General features: G+C 44.3%; 1 protein-coding gene across 1 annotated transcript; it reads left to right on the forward strand.

The window, feature by feature from the left end:
* Window positions 1-1,676: 1,676 nt before the first annotated feature.
* NKX2-8 (NK2 homeobox 8) lies at window positions 1,677-3,852 on the forward strand. Its single transcript, XM_065755702.1, has 2 exons — window positions 1,677-2,114; window positions 3,032-3,852. The coding sequence occupies exons 1-2, from the start codon at window positions 1,946-1,948 to the stop codon at window positions 3,574-3,576; spliced, it is 714 nt and encodes a 237-aa protein (XP_065611774.1). The 5' UTR covers window positions 1,677-1,945; the 3' UTR covers window positions 3,577-3,852.
* Window positions 3,853-20,420: the final 16,568 nt, after the last annotated feature.

Consider the following 20,420-nt stretch of genomic DNA (forward strand, 5'->3'; position numbering starts at 1 on the left):
GACTGGAACAAATGCTTCCAACAGGTCCGGGACATAGGGCTACATTTCCCCTTTGTTCATGGCCTAGCAGTTGGCATGTATTTGTGCTCCCCTCGCTCCGACCACCCAGGACGGCTGGGAGGCTGCGCTCTGAGCGAGGAAGATAACTACTGTCCCCCGCACGCTTCATAGGTGGCTGCGGCAATCACGGCCTGGGAATGGTTTGTATGGAGCCTGGCCAGCCCCAGGGAAATATGCGGGAAGGTGGCCAAATGGAGCCCGGTGCCCTGTTCATCGCCACAAATCTTCGCGATATAAATCTCGCCCCTCACCGTCGTTATCGCCCTGCTCCCATTTCCCGGGGAGCGGAGCTGTTTCACGAAGCGCCTCACGGAGCCAGGCGGGGAGGGGCTGCAGGCGACAGAGGGGCGAAGCTTGGGATGGATAAATATAATCTGAGCACAATGGCTTAGAGATGTCTGTTTGGACAGGGAGATCTGAACCAACAAAGCGGCCGGCTAGAGCCATTTCTGCATGTGCCTCTGGATTGCTCTTTCGAGACGCAGGGCTTCACGCAAATTACCCGACGGGGCCGCATTGTGTGCGCTTTGGGTGGCGTTCAAGAGCGACAGAACTCAGATGTCCCCTATCGTCCCAGGTTTCCCTCCCTCGCCGCACACCCGTCACTAAGCCGAAACGGGTCGCCGCTATCGGTCCCCCTGTCACTGCCCTGCGGCTGGGAAGCGAGTTCTACCCTGAGCTCGGCCTTTGAGCGGCTGGCGGGGCTTTGTGGGTTTGTGTCGGTTTGTGGGTCTCACCGATGCCGGGCAAAGCCAGACCGCAGCTCCGTGGTGAGAGGCTGCGGGGAGAGACGGAGGTGCCGCCGGGGCCGCCCCCAGCCGACGGCCGCTGCCCCCAGTCCGGACCAGTGCTGAGGTTGTCTGCAGGTGAAGCAGAGCTCGGAAGGACTAAAGAAATAAAGGCGCCGCTTCTGTGCTTTTCTTCCTTCTTTCCCATCTGTAATCACTGCAGTCCCTTACACGCGTCGCCCTTGCGTTATCACAGCGCAAAATGATGCTAATAAAATCTTCCCTAATCCTCCCCATGAAAGCAAGTGAGTCGAGCTACTCTTGTGTCCCCAGTCACGGTCACCCCGTCGCTGTTTCCGAGATAAAAAGTGCACCTCACAGCCGCACCATGCCCAGGAGGCACAGCACACGATCCCCTGAACGTACGGACGCGGAGGTGTGAAAAAACCCCGGTAGGGGCTGAGGGTAGGAATGCTGCCACTGGCAAGGAGAGAGCACAGCGAACGGCCCGGGAAAATAAAACAAATAGCGAGTGAAATTCCTGCCAGGTTTAAAGAGAGGGTAAGGAAGGAGGGGTGGGGGTGGGGAATAATGAAGGAGAAGCTGGGAGGGGGCTCTCAGCAGCCTCTGCGGATGTCCTGGGAGGATTCACTTTGTCTGGGGATAGAAGGGACGCTGGTGGCTTTGGTGGCGGGTGGAGGGGGGTGGTTGTTGGTCATCCACATGCCACCCAAGATGTTATTCACTGCTAACAATTACCATTATCTGTCCCCACTTTTGGCTAATCAGACAGAATATGTAATGATGAAGCCTGTTTCCTGCTGTCTTTGGGAGGTAACGGGTTATTCTCCCATGGGGGTGGCGGGAGGGGGGTTACACCTACTCCCATTAGGGCTTTAGCACTTGACTAATTCAGGTACTTAGCATCCTATAGACAGGGACGGTTTGAAAGCGGGCAGTGTTTGCAGTGGGGAGGACTGTTTATATAAACAGGACACCTCTGTAAACGACACTAATATTTGGGGTTGGGTGGTGATGGAAGGGCTCCTCTCGAGCAGGGAGATTCCCCAGTAACTGCGCGGTCCTTTCTCCGAGGCTTTAAGGGAGGGGGTTTGGGACACTGGGAGGTTATTTTTGGGGACTGTGCACACCCTACCATGGCCACATCTGGCAGGATCAGTTTTACAGTGAGGAGCATTTTGGATTTACCAGAGCAGGATGCGCATAGCATGAAGCAGGCTTCTGACCACCACCAACACTCGGCGGAGAAGTACAGCGGCTCTCCGTACCGCGGCTGGATAGAGACGGACAGAAATCACTATCCCTGTGAGTATGCCACAGACAGGAGTTCACCATCTCCTTACAGCTATCGTGTGTTTGTTCCCCGTTCCTTCGGGGAAGATGCGAAGAAGTCAACCGCCAGCGCGTGTAGCCTGCAGCGTCGGGGGGATCCAGGATGGGAATTTTATAGGAGATTATTGAACTACAACAACGAAGAGGCAGGAGGATCCCAGACACGAGCTTATGAGAGAAAAGATATTTTTTTCCCCCTCGGTCTGAGCAGCGCTATGGCGGAAAGCTTAGCCCTGGGATGCGCGTCCGCCCATCTCTCTGCAGTTACCGTTTAATCACACTTCCCGGATTCCTTTTTCCCGTTTCAGTGCTGCAGGAACCCGCCTGTTTGTACTGGAGGGGTTCGGGTCCCCCCGCAGCGTGGAAAGCAGCACGCTCGTAGTGCCTTTCCTCCCAGGCTGCCATGTAGCGCTGCGGCCGCAGCCGCGGATGCCCACGCGCTTCCCACCGCGGCGAGCAGCCTCCGCTCAGCCCAGCGCTGCGGCACGTCTGTCTTACCCCAGACTGCGGGGCAGATACACTGCTTTTAAATAGAGGTGAGGGGGTCGAGTCCCTCCGGGCGGACGCAGGAACCCCATCGGGATGAGCTCCGCGTTAAGGTAACCGTGTCTGGAGGAAAGTACACGCGTTTGCCCCGCACAGCTGCTGGCACTCGCACGGTGCCACGCGAGGAGAGGAGGGAGTGCCTGCGGGGACGTGCTGCGAGTCCGGGGCGCTCCGTCCCGTGGCCGCGGCTCCCGTTATCCAGGTTGGGCCCGGCTGCCCTGCTGAGCCCCGGGATGACGCGTTCCGGTAAACCCCGAGCTCTCCCCCCAGGAGGCGACGCGCTCCGCCACCGCGGCCCGTACTCTGCCCAGCCGCCCCTCTCTCTAACCCCTCGCTGTCCCCAGCTTCCGACGAGAGCGGCCCGGAGCTGAGCCTGCCCGACTCCACGCAGAGGTCTCTCCCCGCCCGCGGCTCGGAGGCCGAGAAGAAGAAGAAGAGGCGGGTGCTGTTCTCCAAGGCGCAAACCCTGGAGCTAGAGCGGCGGTTCCGGCAGCAGCGGTACCTCTCGGCGCCGGAACGGGAGCAGCTGGCCCGCCTGCTCAGCCTCACCCCCACGCAGGTGAAGATCTGGTTCCAAAACCACCGCTATAAGATGAAACGGGCGCGGAGCGAGGGTCCCGGTAGCCCTCCTCCTCCGCGCCCACCCGCCCTACTGCGGCGGGTGGTGATGCCGGTGCCAGTGCTGCTGCGGGACGGGGAGCCGTGCCGGGGCTTCCCCGCCGGCCCCTCTCCAGCCGCCGCCCGCCCCAAGCTGGGCTGCTCGCTGGCGGGTTGCAGCGCCCAGGCTGCCCTCGCCGTGCAGGGCTACTCGGCCTGTCCGCCCGCCCTCGGCGTCTGCCCCGCGTATCAGCACTTGGCGCATCCCGCCGTCGTCTCCTGGAGCTGGTGACGGCGGCGTTTCGCCCTCCGGGCAGGACTCATCCCAAGGACGCGGGGCCTGGCTCCGGGCTCGCAGGAGGCTCCCGGACGGGGCGGGCAGGGCACTGAGCCGCGGGCACACGGAGCGCGACTGCCGGAGCGGTCCACCCCCGGGGCACGGAGCCGAGAATGGCTTCGCTTCGGTGGGAGCTACCCTCCTCCTGGCTCTGTCGGCGAAGTTTCCTGTTAAAAATAATAATAATAATAAAACCTAGCGACCTAGTTTATTTGAAAATAGCTTATTCTTCCAGTGTCTAATAAAATGATTTTGGGCAAATATTTTTTTTTTTTCTCGGAGAAGAAGTGTATTTTTGACCATTAGGGCTTTCGCTTTGGATTACCTTCCGCTCTTAAACACTTTTCTTGAACTCGCCAGAGGACCTTTACGTCCGAGTTCCTCTGTTTCACCCACGCACGGCACAGTAAACGGCGAATAGAGCTTGTCCGTGGATGCGGGGCGCCCACGGCTGCGGGCTCCGCGCCCTTCGCTTGGGCCGAGGGCTGCGGTGCGGGGTTCCCACGGGTTCAACTCGGTCCGACGGCTCCGGCACCGCAGCGGTAAGCTCAGCGGTGGGCTTTCCCGAGCTGCTGAGGCAGGAGCCGGCATTGAGCGGACTTGCCCTCTAGCCAGCAGCTGTTCCAAAGGTGTTGTGGGGAAGGACGGCCAAGAGGGAAGTGAGGTCTGTTAACGGTTGGAGAATTATGTCTTGAAGCGCTCTGACGAATTATTGGTTTTATTAACTGGAGGGAAAAAATCATATAACTGTCAATTGTGAACAGGGAAAACACTTATAAAAACACACACACAGAGAAAACGGGTTTGAATTGTTGACTGTCTCCAGCTCTTCAGCGGGAGACGCATTCAAGATCCTAGAGGGAATATTTGGGGCTGAGGACCTATGGGGACTGATGTTTGCCGAGGAAAGGTCTTCGAATGAAAGCAGAGGGGCACGCAGAACCTGGTAGGGTTTTTTTAGCGTGTTCTCACGGGAGGGAATTACTCGGAACAGATGTGCCCCGGGCCGTGGGGCCGCAGCCAGGCCCTGCACTGCATCTCGCCCGCACACCACCACTGTGCCTGGGCAGGGGCAGGTGCCGAGGGCATGAGGGCAGGACACAGCTTCTGAGTGCACGAGGAGAACACGGGGGAATATACTCCGTGTCACCTGTCTTTTTGTTGTTATTTCCCCCCACACCCCCTCTCCCTTTATTTTTCCTTCTGCCATCCAAAATCTTTTTTCCTTCCCTCCCTTCCCTTTTATTTTATTTATTTATTTATTTATTTTATTTTTGTCTCAGCTGCTGGCCACCTTGTCTCCCATATGGATGGGGTTATCTTAGAAGAATCTCCCAGAGAATCGCTCCTTAAACCTCCTTTTGTCTTGAGAGTTGAAAAGAGCATTGTTGTGTTTGAAAAGGACCTAGACAAAATCCGCACTGTTTCAATTCAGGACTGTTTAATCAGTCCCTAGTGACAATTTTATGGGTTTTAGGCGGTACAATAGTATCTTTTAAAACCTTGCGGCCTTCATGAAAACAAAGGGTTTGAATTTTATGGGCTTACAACTCCAATTAGAACAGTGCCAATGTGTATGGGAGATTATCAAATTTGTATCATAAAACCCCTTTATAAAAAATGATTGCTAGAAGGGTGGGGGAAGGAGGGAAGTAGGGATGTTGTCAGGAGGATGGGGATGAAGGGACCTGGACTTCAAACTCTGGATTTTGCCTCATGTTGTTTGTAACGTGCACATGCTGCTCTGCTCTCCATTTTAACTCTTTGGCACCCAACAGTGCAGTAGGATCAGCCGCGGGAATAGCATGACATCGTCATTAGAAGCGGTAACAAAGGCAGGAGCAGAACATTTCTCCTCAGCCCACATCCGCCCTCCATCAGCTTGCTGAGGGTTTGGCAGCATCGCAGCCTGGAGGTCTGGGCCCTTTCCTGGATCCCTGTAGCCTGAGCTGCTCTCCACCGCAGGAACCAACACACAGCCAGGAAACTTCTTGAAAGACTTGATTAAGTTATGCTTTTACCTCTTAATGACTGAACAGGTGTAGACAGAAAGAGTTACGGTGTCCCTTTCTCTCCCCTTCCCTAAAATGTTCGCCGATGGGGGTTTCTTTAAACAAAACAAGCAGCTACTGAGCACTGCCCTTTACCAAGCCCAGGGGATGTGAAAGCAACAATTCCTGATGAGTAGCTGAGGCCAAAGCCGTGCCCTCCAGGCTGAGGGAAGGTAACCACGGCAGAGATGGGGGGAGAGCAATCAAGTCCGGCTTAAGTACCGAAGTAAGCCCCCAGAATCGACAGCTTCACGTAGAAGAAAGAATGCTTTACAATAAAAATTAATAGACTACAGAAACTTACAGTAGAAGACTTGTGAAGAGAGAATGGAAATGAAAATAGGGTTTTTCATAATAGAAACAAATAGATCAACTAAATTTTAAATGTATTCATCAAAGAAAACTGATGTGGTAAACTAGCCGTCTAAGCTGTATCTAAGAGAAATACATTGACAAAAGTAGTGGGTAAGAATTCTGAGAAAATCAAAAACAAAATGCAAAAAGCAAACTTACTGCCTTTCAATGCATTTTCTGTTACTTTCTTTTGTTTTTTAATAAGACAATAATTTTTTTCTCTTTCCCACTCATTCTGAAAGGGGCAAACACAGACATAATCTGTCTTTTCTCCCTTTCATTCACCCTACCAGGTCTCACTTTTACTTTCCCGTGCAAACAGGAGTGGGATTTCACTGAAACTAATGAATAAACATGCCATGATCAAGACCTAAATGCCATCTTCAGCTAATGAAAAGCATTGCTGACATCTTAAAACATCTTCCTGGATGTTTTATTCTTATTCAGTAAATAAACTATTGACTTTGCAAAGGCCCAGCCTCATTTCAGTGGGAAACCCTAGGCACATGTTTGTTAGCTCAGAATCAAGGCATGAAAACAAATCACTTGACTTTGTCTAGAAGAGGTGGACAATAGTTCAGAAAAAGCATACAACCCAGCTTTTTTTTTTTTTTTTCTGTGATTTATGAGCCATTTCAATGTGTCCCTGCCAAAGCTTGTCCATCATTGGTCTCCGGAATACATAATACATTTGAAATACATAATATATTTTAAATTTTGTAACAAACGAAAAGTATCACCTCCCAGCGGAGTGCCAAGCACCAAAACAGATGTCTTTATCACTGACCAAGAAAAAGCTCCTGGAAGTTTTGCACTGAGTATGTCTAGGTTCATAATCCACCTAGTCTGTGCTGTTACCTAAGGGCAAACCAGGTCTGTGGAACAACTCCTTGGACTTTTCAGCCCCTCAGAGCACTGCAGTGGCAGGAGAAGCCTTCCATCCCATGTCCAGGACTCAGGTGATGCTGGAAAGAACAGTGACCTCATTTTGCTTTCAGAAGTTGGCAATAGCCAGCAATTTCTGTGGAGGACAACAGAACTGCTTTCCCTGTTCTTAGTGCTCTTCACAAGCCACAAGTATTTGGTGAAGGTACATGTCTTCTACTGGACTCAAGTGACTGATAACTGCTCCTTCTTGTGAAGACGTGAATAGCTAGGATACAAGGAATCCTAGTCTCCAAACCTTACTAATGGCAGTAAGCTCTTTCATCAAAGGTCTTGAGGGCATGTTTTCCTTTCCCTCAGCTGATGATTTCAACATGTGAATCCTGGTCCTGTCTCATATCTATTGCCTACTGCCTACTGCCTATTGCCTATTACCTACCTATTAGTATAGTGTACTCATCTTACAATTCCTATAATGACCAGTGATTTGCAAGAGTTTCCTCCATCTCCTTCACATAAAAAAATTGAGGGGAAGAGTCAAGTGCCACCAACATCAGCAGTGACAGAAAGATCCTGAGCACCTTACCCTACTTCCTGGAATCTTTTAATTACATCAGTTACAACAGAATTATTTCTGAGGAAGAGGACAGTGAATGCGGTTTCCAACATCAGAGAAGTTGTTTTATCTTCCTCAAGCATAAAGCTATTCTTAAGTATCATGAGAGTAGCTCAGAGCAGCAATAGCTACCATTATTAATATGATCAGAAGTCATTTACACATCTACAAGATTAAACAGGGATAAAAGATCTCTGCCTGCCTCTAAAGCACAGATGACTAAGCTATGAGATCAAGATTACTTTCCTTTATATTCAGCCTTAAAATTGCATTCTAAACTGAGAAGGCAGTCAGCTCTCCAGAGTGAAAATGTTGGCAGTAGTGCCAATTTTCATCCTACATTCTCCAGTACTCTTGTATTTAGAAGAGATCATGAAGTATTTATGTTCCGAGGACAGGTCTCACAGGTAAAAATAAGGATATCTCTCCAGAGCAGAGGTATACATTTCTTATATTCAAGACGTATGTGAAATTATAGAATCGAAGAATATTCTGAGTTAGAAGGGACCCACAAGGATCATTGAGTCCAATTCCTGGCTCCACACAGGACCATCCAAAATTCAAGCCTGAGAGCACTGTCAAAATGGCTCTTGAATTCAGACCGCTTGGGGCTGTTCCCACTACCTGAGGGAGTTTGAGTCTGGAGAATGAGTCCATTTCAGACAGTCATTCACAGATCTTAGACTGTCTTCATGAGCAAAAGGAGGCCAAATTATTTAGAGAAAATTTTATGTTAACTACTTTTTCATTAGCCTTTATCCCATCTAATACTTAAGCCTGAGAGTTAGATACCCTCCTGAGAATCCGACTGAATTTGACTCTGGATGAGGAATGTTTCAAAAGAGAAGAGGAAGAGACAGGATAAGAAAATTTTGGAAAGTTGTTTGCAGCAATGAAAAGAGCACATCTCCTCAGTGAAAAGGATGTATTTCTTTGGGACAGAGTTCATGATGCTTTTGAGAAGCTGTCAAATTCTGCTGGAACATCCAACATATGGAAAAGTCACAAAATTATTTCCCAATATTGTCCGTCTGTGACAATTCCTTGACATTCTCAAAAACACAGCATATTGCTTTCCAATACTTGTTGGCAGTAGGCATCAGAATATTTTCTTGTTGCAAGTGGATTTGGTAATGGTTTTTGTGATATTCAACATAAATAGTTATTTTACTAAGTCATAAATATAACCATTTAAAATATGTAGAAGTTAAATCATGAGAGAAAATATTCTACCCTGTCTGCTCATTATTTTCCTATGTCACCAGATAGGGCAACCTTCCCCAAAGGGCTGCAGTCCAGTATGGAAAGGCACCCAGTAGCTAGTGTCATACTCTTCTAGAAGTTATTGATTTGCTTCTTTCTGTTATTTGTATGCATTCATGTAGAGCTCCTAATTGGTTACATCTGCTCTGCAAAACACAATATCAGTCATGATTATTACTTTGCTATCACACTTCAGAAAATGTAACTGCTGCTGCTAGCTGGACACCAGTTGGAGCTCCTCTTCGTTTCTTCGGTGCTCCTGGTGCTTTCAGAGTGCATTAGATTATCACCTTTTGCACCATACTGTTCTGGAGCCTACATTTTATGAAGTTGAAGCACTTAAGAGCCATCAAGAAAGAGCCACTGGACAAGTTGTGGCTTAATATTCATCCTGCGGTGTGAAGGTTGGGAAGGGTCTGCCTATCAGCATATCAAAGAAGCTCAAAAGCAACCTAAGCTATAACGCTGACATAGTTAACAAAAGTTTGGTAATAAAAAGCTCTTCAGGTTAGCAGTCAAAGTTTAGGGAAGCCCAACATCTAGACAAGTCCTAGTTAGAAATCTGGCCTGACTCCTAAGGAACAAGAGCTATTAGCCCCTTTTTAAACACAGCTTGGAGGCACGTCCTAGTACTTTGAAAATTTTAATGGCATATTTAAACAAAACTACTCTAGTTTAATCACAGGTGTTGGTGTTGCACTGTGAATTAATCCCAGGGATCCCCTTGAAGATGACAGTATTTGCTCAAAAGAACCCCTATTCACCTTAAATTCTACACATCTGAAGGCTTTTAGATACCATTTAATCAATCTTTTAAATAGCCACCACCTGCTTTAATTTCAGTTGATCATTAAAGAGCTCAGCTAACTGTCATCATGAAGGTGGTTTTGTATCATATCAGGTATGGCTGGGCAACTCTTAAGCCTGATATGCTGTGTGTGTCAGGTCACAGGTAAATGGTTTGTCTAAATGAATTTGTGGTGTGTGTAGGCCTGTGCAGACAGGGAAGTGGCTAAATACCAGCACAGGCTCTGCACTATTGTATGGTTGTGTCCTTGTAGTTCATGCTATTAATGGTAGACAATGGCTCTCCTGTACTTGATATGTTTTTGTCTAGTTGTATGTGAGGCTCTCTTCACCAGTATGTGCTTACTGGTTTACAGAAATCCTGAGCAATGACACTGCTAAAAGTTCAAATCTTTGCCCCTCTCACCAGCACCTTTTCCCTCTTATACAGCAGCATGAAGACTATGCAGGCTGCCTTAAGGATCCTGTCACTGTCCCTTTTCCTTCTTGCACTGACTCTGTGGAAAATGGGGGTTTCTTGGAACATCTTCAGATGAGGTTCCCAAGGGCACCTTGTAACCTCTGTGGAAAAGAGCTGAAAAATCAGGAGGCTAAGGAAACATATGTGTGACTCTCTCTTTTGCTTTTTCTCTCCCCTTCTTTTGCTCTCTCTCTCCACCATCAGGCTATGCCTACTGTAGAATCAGGCTAGTAGCTTCTCCTAACAGCCTCACTTTGCATTTTTTTCTATTGTCACTGCACCAGCCAATCATGTAAAAAATGATATATTGACTTGGCAGGTGCTTCTGTTTTGAACATGATTAAATAACTTTTTATTGTCATCTTCAAAGCATTTTTATGGTCATTTACTGAGTGAAAGGGGCTCTGATTTTGTGAGCATCTGCCAGAATATGTTTGATCCTGTCATCATTTCTTCAGAAAATCACACGCCTGTAGCTAGAGTGCAAGATACAGTAAGTGCATGAATTGTCCATTGCACTCTGCACTTACAACACTGCCTTCATAGTCAATGATAACAACAGCAGGGGAGAGATCTTGGGAGTTAAGCTACCTGCTGTGTTCTCCTTGATGTTTGAGCTCTTGGATGCTGTATGAATCTCAGAGATGCAAAGAGCAGTTTCTTTGTTGATGTCCTATTTTATTGGTTATTTAAACATGGTATGTTGTCTGTAATTAGAGATGGTTAGAAAGGAAGATTTCCATTTCACAGGAGATGTTGGGTGTTTTGTTCCACGCCAGTATGGCAGGATTACAATGCTGATGGAGACCTGGGCTGTGCTGCTTCACAGACCTCCAGTGGGCACCCTATTTTAAATTTCCTGTGTCCCCAGATATCAAACAGAATTCACATGTCCCCTGAGGATGTCTCAGTTCCACAGAATCAGCACTTTTCTGTGGAAAATCAGACAGAGCGCTCCCTGTCAGCATTATCTATCTATGCAACGGCCTTCACTGACCTTCATCTGGGCGTACAGTTTCTGCACACATCAAAATAGAAGTACTTATTGCTAGCTGAGTTAGGCTAGTAATACTGCATGGATGGAACAAACAGAGTTACAAGTAGCACATCTTTGTTTAAATTTAGCAGTAACCAGCTGGCCACATTCTGTAGGAAGCAGGAAGGGAGGATTCATAGGGAGGGATCTGACGGAAAATCAAGCAGAAGCTATAAAAACATTTCTCTAAAATGGCAGGATAATGAAAAAGGGATGCCAAGCAAAGAGCTTGCTGATCATCTGTGCATCACACTTATAACCTACTCCAGCTAGCTCAGCCCACAGCATAGAGGGGGCATGCAGGTGTTTGGAAGGATCGCTTCCCACACATGTTATTTTTTGCAGGGCTCTTTTCCGCAGACAAAATTGTTTTTTGTTTCATTACCACCCTCTGAGACAGGCTGTCAAATCACAAGGTGAAAAAGGCAAAAAGTGAGAGAAGAATTTGAGAGTGTCAGCACTGATGCAAGTAACTGAAAGGAGGCTAATGGACAACAGAGGCTAGACTGTGGAAAACAGAAGAAAATGGTGTCCTAACTTGTTATATCCTTCCTTCCTTTCCGTATCACTTGTGTCCATGAGCACTCAAGCACCTGAACATCTCTGTTCAGAGATGGCTCTGCCATCTGTGTTTCTTTTGATGCTGGCTTCTGCCACAACCACTGTCAAAAGTGATTTTTTATGTCATCAATTTTCTCCTCACAAAATTGCCAATAAAGTTTGTCTGGGAGGTCTCCTTGTCATCACGCTTCGCTCTAATTAATACTGTCTCAAAGAGGTTCAGTAAATTCCGGTGGAATCTGTCATGGTAAAAGCAGAAGGAATATGAACTAAGGGAGGAGCAATATCTTAATCCTTCCTGAATTTTATTCCACATTTTTTCTTTTCTCCTAATAGAAAAAGCACGATTCAATACTTAAGAGCACCATGTTCCCAATTTGGTGGTTCTACACTTACTAGCACTCACTGCTAAATAAACAAAGACACTATCTGTATTTCTCAGCACAAGTTTGGACGGCACCTGAATGCCATTTAGAGAAATTGGGCCATAAAGTCATAAATAAAGTGATCCGGAAACATTCTGAAGTGCTAAAGGGATTGCTGTGTGTGGGATGCCCAGTGACTAGAAGCTGAGATCAGAGGAATCTCTACGTTCAATGTGCGCCATTCACATTGTGCCATTTGAGAACCAGTTATGAGAAATGAGTCCCTTGAAGACTGTTTGCTCACTGTCAGGAGGAGAGGGCCTGTGCCTGCAGGGAGTGCTGCCTTTGTTTTGTAGGCAGAGATCAGCTATCAGAGCTGGAGTCTGGTTCTGCAAGAGACACACAAGCTTGAAAGAGAAGCAGCAGAAAAAATGTTGCTGAAGTGTTTCTAGGACTTTTCCCTCCTTCATAGGTCACAGCTATCTGTTTTCCTTCAATACCAAGGGTATTGATTTGCTGGGTCATTTTCAACAGCTGCAGACAACCATGCAGTAAATGTGGAAAGATTTCTGCTATACACCTTTCACATGCCAAAATTCATGTGGTATTCTCCAGATCCTCAGCACCTGAAGACATTTCGCACATTATAATCAGTGTGCATCTTAATAATCCTTTAATATTAACAGCCAGTGCCTCACCACAACTGAGAATGAGATCAAAGAGCAAGAGAAAACAAATTAAAGAGGAACGAAAGGAGAACTTGCACAAAGGATGCACAAGATGACAGAAAATAATATTATTAGAATGAGCTAGGTATATCCAACAGCATTCTCAAATTATTGCACAGGATTTGGATGGAAAGACCAGACTTTCTCTATATATTGTTCAAGACATCTTTATGCAATGTCTCAATCATGTCCCAGACTGTGTAAGTAGTCGGGGCAGACTGCAATACCTATTTAATATTTGTCTGTGGTTAATTAGCTGTACACTGCAGATTTGTGAACCCATGGTTTTCGTCTATGGAGACCTGAGGTTAAGGTGTAGACAAAGAGTTGATGCAGACAAGCTTGGTTTCAGGGTGCTAATAGAAAAAATGAGTAGTCTGTTTTTTTCTAGAAATATCAAAACAGGTTTAAATGATCTTCTGTTTATCTAAGAAACTTCAGTTTGGGCCTCAGCTTTAGTAACATCTCGTAACAAGCATTGGTATCCAGTAAGGAGCAAGATCCACAGTAGGCCAGCAGAACTGTCCCCAGCTCTACCCAGAAGGACTGGATCATTCTGAGTTGATATTTTGTGTTTTTAGGGACAAAGTAAGAGTGTACATCATTGCAGGGAAGACACATACATATTCTGGGAGATTTGGAGTCTCGTATGTGACTGCTGCGTGGACGAGAGGGATGCAGGTGAACTACCTGCATATACAGGCAGGTTGTGTGGGGGAAGAATTCAACTGAGAATATTTGCTGGGACTACTTTCTTAACTGCTAAATGTTATATACAGTAAAAAGGTTGGGGTTTCTCCACCTTGCTAATCAGGAAGGAGGTAGATTGTAGCAATGAGACAATTATGAAAATCAGGAAGCAATTTAATTGTCTGAAAACAGCTTAATTAGAAATAACATAATTTTCTTAAATGATAGTAATCATTTTCCTGGAGATTAAAGAATAGCAGAACTTAACTTCAGGCAAAAGTACTATCAGAAACAAAATGATTGAAAAAATAGTGGAAGTAAATAAGTCTATCTTCCCAAAGTTTTCTCAAGCATTATTCCTATGGCAAGCTTCTTCTCCCTCCTTTTTTCTTTTTCTTTGTTTTGTTTTGTTTTGTTTTGTTTACTATGTAGACATTATATTGTCAGTACTTATCTATAGCACAATAGCATCTAAGCTCCTCAGCAGGAGGAGGGCTCCACATTGCGGTAGGAACTGTCTGGGTATATGGCAATATACAGGCAGACCCTCCCTCACAGCCCACCCTCCCACCCCATCCCCAAAACCAACCAACCAAACAAACAAACAAAAACCAATAAGCACTTTAAAGTCATTGATTTCTTAAAATACCATTGGCTTTATTTTAGCATATTTTATGTGAGGGCAGAACAGTGGAAGAGTATAGTAGATAACTGCAAAGTTATAAGGCATGTATTTTCAGTAGATTATCTGAAGACAAAGTGGTGCTGGACACTTGATGCCACTTAAAACAAGACCCTTATGCCTTTAATGGTGAATCTGGAAACCTGACTATGCTGTCTGAAACCTCAGACTGTGACATAGAGAATTAGAGTGATAGTTGAGGCCTGTCTCAATCAGAGAAGCCCTTAAGCACCTGCTTGCCTTCAGTTTAAAGTTCACTGTCCCATGCTTGTCCAGATGAGATAAGTAATAACTGTTACATATGCAAACATATTTAAATGTCTTTTTATTCACAAAGCTAAGCATTTAAGCCAGGATGCTCCAGAAATGAGGTAGCCCCTTGGGCATATTTGCCCTGACATAGCCTTTCAACAGCTCATCATACTTAATTTTTCTAAGGAATTTCTGCCTCATTAAGCTAACACCATAGCTGAAGTTCCTTCAACAAGCAATCACTCAACATTTTATATTTTTCCTGTTCTTGATATTATTCATCTCAAGTTTGAAAAGAGAACCAGGAGTCCAGTGGAAGCTGCCAGTACAACTGTGATGTAAAAGAGACTTGTTCAATCTTTGGCTTTCAAAGAATGAGGTGGAAAGTAAGAGAGAAAGAAAGCAATTTCTTCACATCTCTATCTGGATCAGTGCTAGGGCATTATGCCTATAGCTTGTATATGTATTTTCAAAACACACTGCAAGAGAACATACAAACAAGCTACAGAATGATTCAAGAAAGACAGTAATGAAAGGGAAAAAGTCTTTATAAAACATACATCTACTAGACTTAGTACAAACAAGTTTGCAAGAACACTCAATCACAGTGTGAAGATCTCTTTACAGAGACTCGTGGGATTATTATGCTGATTTTTATGTGAAGAGAAAAATAAAATGTTGTTGCTGAACAACCTGCAATAACAGGACTGATCCATATGACCAGCTGGGCTCTAGTGCTCCTGGAAGCAAAAGCCTTGTCTGTCTACAGGAAAAGGACACATAAAAATGGAGGCTGAAAGTAAGACAAATCCAGGCTTGGAGCAGGGCACACAGTTGGAAGCATGAGAATAATTAGCAGGGTAAGGGCCCTTTTAATGAAGACTGGAGGCCCCTCTGCAAAGCATGCTTAAAATGCACTCAAGTCACTCAAGGCTCATTACAGATCTTCACAGGAATATGAAGTGACTGTTGATATACAGGAGGCTGGACAAGGTGATTCACTGGTTTCTGATTTTATTCCTGTCAGTAAAACAGAGCAGGACCAATGCTGAGGAATAGTTCTATGGGGCACATCATGGCTCTTGAGTCCGGTGTTGCAGACTGAATCCTCGGAGCGTGTGAGCAGGAAAGACTTGAGGAGAATTGCAGAAAAGAGGATCTAACCCTGCTTCCAAAGGCAAATTCTAACTCAAGCGTTGCATGTGAAATCTTAACCTTCCCACTCAGCCATTGTGATTGGAGAAGCTGTTGTTTTGGTTTGTATTTCTTGTTGTAAATCAGGTTCTTTTTCAGGCTGAGTAGCACCTTTCACCAGCAGTGCTCAGTCTGAGACTAAACATCCTACTTGTAGACTAAGTCACTACTTAATACAAGAATGGCTGTGGCAGAATCTGGCTGCAGCACTGCTCTTGTGTTGAGGAGCACTTTAGTCACCATCAGGCCTTGTTTGTTTTCATCAGACAATCACTTACAGAGTCAAGAAGTTCTTCATGCAGGCATGCAAGATCTAGGAAAATATATTATGAAATGTGTCTTAAATTATATTTGAATAAGTCTTTTTATCTTTGCAGATTATTGACCATTGTTGTGAATGCTGCAGCTTAGTGATTGTCCCCATTACTTCTCTCTGCCTGGGGGCAGCACATCTAACTTGGTGGCACAATCTCTTCTGACACCCATTCAATATCTCACCAAATTCTTCTAATGCGAAACCTTCACTTTCATTTTCCAAACTACAGTAGTGAAATTTTCCTTTTTTTTTTCTTCAGGGTATTTCTAAATATTTATCTCTCTTTCTTAAATAGAACAGGCTTTTTGTTGATATTTTGGAATTCCTTTTGGGACGTGTTTGTGGGAATTCCCGATACAACCCAAGGACAACTGCTCCTTGCAGTAAGACTGCCTGAGTGGGAACCAAGTACAGTGGTGGGAAGGAAGAGGAATGCAGTCTCATTGAGTCAGTCAGATTGCCCATATCTTGACTACTAGCTGAAAATGTGCCGTCCCTGAGCGCAAGTACCTCGTGGGGAGCCAGTGCTAATGTGTTCTTATCCTGTACACAGGTTGAACACCATGATGAGAACAGCTCTTCCTTAGCGGACTCACAGCAATGGAAAAGTATGACTAACTGATGCAAGATTTTCAGACAGTTCATATTACATGACTATGGCAACTACACACTGTGACAAGCATGAACAGTTAAGGCAATGACTACAGTTACAAAGGAATACCAAAAATATATTCCTTTTGATGTTAGTAACCTGTGAGGACACTCCAGTTTGCTTTGTAGAGGCAAGCTACCGCAGAAAGAGGTATCCTATCCCTTCTGGTGCATGCCTGCAGATAAACGAAGCATCTACTCAAGCCCAGAACAAACCAGAGTTGTAACACCTCTGAAATTTTGATAAAATGATGTTAGAACGAGCAGAGACTTGGGAAAGCTCATTGTTCTAGAGACTTTGAGATCAGCACATGTCTGGGCCACTGAGAATAGAAATCATCAGCATGCCATGAACTACAGAACAGGATATGCAAGCTTGAATATGATAGGAAAATTTAGATTAAATAATAAAAAAAATGCTGCAGAGGTTAATAACCATTTCTATGGCCAAGTAAGGAAACATATCAGAGAGGTTTTACTTAAGAGGTCATAACAGCATATCCTTCTACATGTAAGAATAAACTTATGAATACAGATTTTAAGTGAGTAGATAGAAACACAGCTGGGCTAAAGTAGAGGATGTCTAGGTGAATACCTCCTGAAAATCATGTGGAATTTTGTAAAGTAGTAAGATAACAGTAAGATTATATTTTAGTTATATTTTACCTTCTATTAATTTCCTTAGTTCGTGTAATTAAGTCTGCTAAAGTTGAAGTTCAACGTCAGAATATATTAAGTTGACAGCTTTAAAATGTCTCAAAAGCCCGGGTGATCCTTGGAAGAGACCAGAGCAGGTCTCTCTGTAAAGGCAGTGCTTACAGGAGATGACTGTTCCTCTGCTGGGAGTGCAGCTGTATGGAGGCTATCAAACAGGAAGCTGGAGGCATGTTGCAACGATAAGACCACTCACTCCACAGCAAAACAAAGGTTAACTAGGGCCAAATTGAAAACATCCAGAACAGGTTTGCAATGATACAACAGTGGTCTGGTAATCCACACTCCCAGTCCAGATTTTGAGTCCATTTGGCCAGGGAGGAATATTACAAAGTTGTTTAGATGCAGAATTTTAAAACTGAGTGAAGGGCAGTTGGACGAGGATCAAGGCATCAGTAACTGACAGGGAAGGGGACAAGATTAGATCGTTGGAGGCAATTAAATTACTGGATATCTGCCCCTTTACCCCTTTCTGAAGGCTATTTTCTCTCCTTGGCAAGCATTGCCGCCTCTAAAAAGTGCTGTGAGTTTCTCAGCCCACCCAAAAGGGCAAACTTCATTGTCATTTTATTACTCTTTTCCAACCTTTCAATATCCTCCTTTTCCCCTTTATTTTTGGCCTTCATAAATCCCTAGAAAAAAAATCACAATCTTGCCTGGCCAAACTGACTTTTTTGCTACTTGTTATATTGTAGACAGCTGTTTTTTGTTGTTGTTGTTGTTGTTATTTGTTTGTTTGTTTAAAAAAATGTTGAAAGAGGAGTCATGTATGATGCAACAAATGTACATATAGTCTCCAGGGTATTTAAGTGTGTAAGTTTTTCCACGTTTCTCATACAGTATTCCCCAAAATAAGAGGGAATATTCCCCTGATTTAACAATGTTAACTGGACCCTGTACAAACTTCCTAATGTAAAGAGTGGAATAATCTGAGCATCTGAAGTCAGTTCCATCTCCAGAAGGCAGAGACTCTATGTTAATTATGAATACCTCCCAGGAAAATGAATTTGAATTCCCCTGAAAATGATCAGTTATGAAGTCTAGAGAGATGATTACATTCTACTGCAGTTTGTTTGAATTAAAAATGTTCATAGTATGCAAAAATCACCAGCTATATGCCTAATCCCCTAGAGGGCAGTATGACCTAAAAATAAATTAAAGTGAGCCATGCAATTAGTATTTTTCAAACGCCGCATATGTTGAACAAGATTGTGTTTCCTCCTTTATCTGCCAAATTGGCAGAGAGGTGCAAGAAATAAGGAGATATTTATGTTCTCAAAATTTTATGAAAGAATGGATGTAACAAGATGAGAAATACTGTGTTATATTAATTTCTTTGTCTCACTTAATACATATGCTTAATTTTCTAAAGTCAAAACCATGTATGTTGTACTTCAGCATCCTCTCAGGTTATTTCCTAAGTGGGCTTTTATGGATAGAATTCCAGACAGTCTCAGATCCCTTTGGCTTGAACCAGAGGCATGAGATGAGCTCAGGCAACTGATGGGCAGGAGATGGGAGCACCAGCTCATTAAGCAGGCACTGCCAGGGCTTGGCACTCTAAGGTAGCCCAAACGCTCACTGAAGTGCTTCAATGGTCCAATTTTCCTAGACACTTTCAGAGACTGAGATAAGAGCAGATGAGTGCCTCCATCAAGATGAGGAAGCCTTTATCCCAAACTGCATGACTTGATATTATGTACCATATGAGGCTCTCAGAATACAAAGATATTGCCAGTATGGATATTGCCAGTATGAGCCTTCTGTTTGATATTAATGAATGTAAGGAAAGATGAACTTGGACTTCTCAGTGGCTGTTTGCCTAAAACAAGCACGGTTCCCATTTGTACCTAAGCTCTCACTCTTTTTCAGTACAGTGCTCCACTTTCTGGTTTCAGAAAACAGAATTTACTTACTTGAATGTCTGAGCAGGAAGAATATGGGCATACTAGAAAACACAATGTTTGCCACATGGAACTGAAGTACAATTACATTTAACAGTGAGGAATGTCAAATGGGTATGTGTAACCTCCAGCAAATGCTGGCAACCTTCCAGAAACTATGCTCTCTCTTTCTACATGGATGCTGTGCTTGTTTTTTAGTCCACATTTTGGCTGAAAAAGGTTTTTCAAGGACTCTGAGAAGAATCTTGCGGATAAGATACCTCTGGTTACCTCTAAAAATTGCAGAAAGAGAAGCCAAAGGACTAATAACTATCATTTATTTCTCACTAGAAAGAGCAGCATAACATATTCAGTGTGCAGGCTTCATAGAAGCCTGGATGGTAGTCATCAAGAACCCTTCAACTGAAGGCTGTTCTAAATGGCTTAAAAAATAAAAATAAAAATAAAAAAGCTGGAGAAGGATAATGGTCCAGTATAACTTGATTTGGAAAGTATGACAGAAAAACCTTCTAACATAAAGGTGCTGTGTAGGTGTGCATGTTTTCATGTTGATGTTATTGCAGGAAGCATTTTTTGTTTTCACTGGTCCCAGACCAGCTTAAAGACAGTGGTACAAACTCTCAGAAGACTGAAGAACTAAAGAAATTAAGCTGTGGATAACTGAACTAAAACCAACAAACAAAAAAACAATCATACACAACCAAACATGAATTCATTCTAATTACCAAAGGTAGAACAGAATAACTCGGTTTTTTTTCAAAGTACTTAATTCATTCTCCTAAGCATGTTTTGAGGTCAGTTTTACTGCACAGAGAAATACTGATACAGAAGTTACTAGACTCCTGCAATACAGATATTTTTTTAAAAAGCATTTTTAAGAACTCTCTGGCAATTACATTAAAATTACTTACATTGCTGAGTGTAACTGTTGGATTTGATGACACATTTTAGGTTAACTAGTTTACATTTCTTTTGAAGTGAATTTCCTAGCGACAATGTTTGCACTATTCACCTGCCTCATCAAGGCCTGTTTAGAATACAGTGCTTAATACAGTTTTTAACCCATTATAAAGCCATGCACAGATAATTTAAAATGATCATAACAACTAACAAACACGTAATCAAGGAGCTCTTAAAATGTATTAAAATTCAGGTCTCTCGCTATTAGCAAAACCGCTTCATTAACATATTAAGACAATGTTCATTTGATAATTAGCTTCTGTTTTCTTTGCATCCTGGCTGTTAAATCATCCCTGTGAAGCCAGAGTGA

This window comes from Cyrtonyx montezumae, unplaced genomic scaffold (genome assembly GCF_038088225.1).
Source record: "Cyrtonyx montezumae isolate F1298 unplaced genomic scaffold, pur_monq_1.0 scaffold_10, whole genome shotgun sequence".
Lineage (NCBI taxonomy): Eukaryota > Metazoa > Chordata > Aves > Galliformes > Odontophoridae > Cyrtonyx > Cyrtonyx montezumae.

Bases quoted from the DNA above. Each gene is read 5' to 3' on its own strand.
- NKX2-8 (XM_065755702.1), top strand. From the start codon at position 1,946: ATGGCCACATCTGGCAGGATCAGTTTTACAGTGAGGAGCATTTTGGAT. The intron at 2,115-3,031 runs GTGAGTATGCCA...CGCTGTCCCCAG, and splicing joins GGACAGAAATCACTATCCCT to CTTCCGACGAGAGCGGCCCG.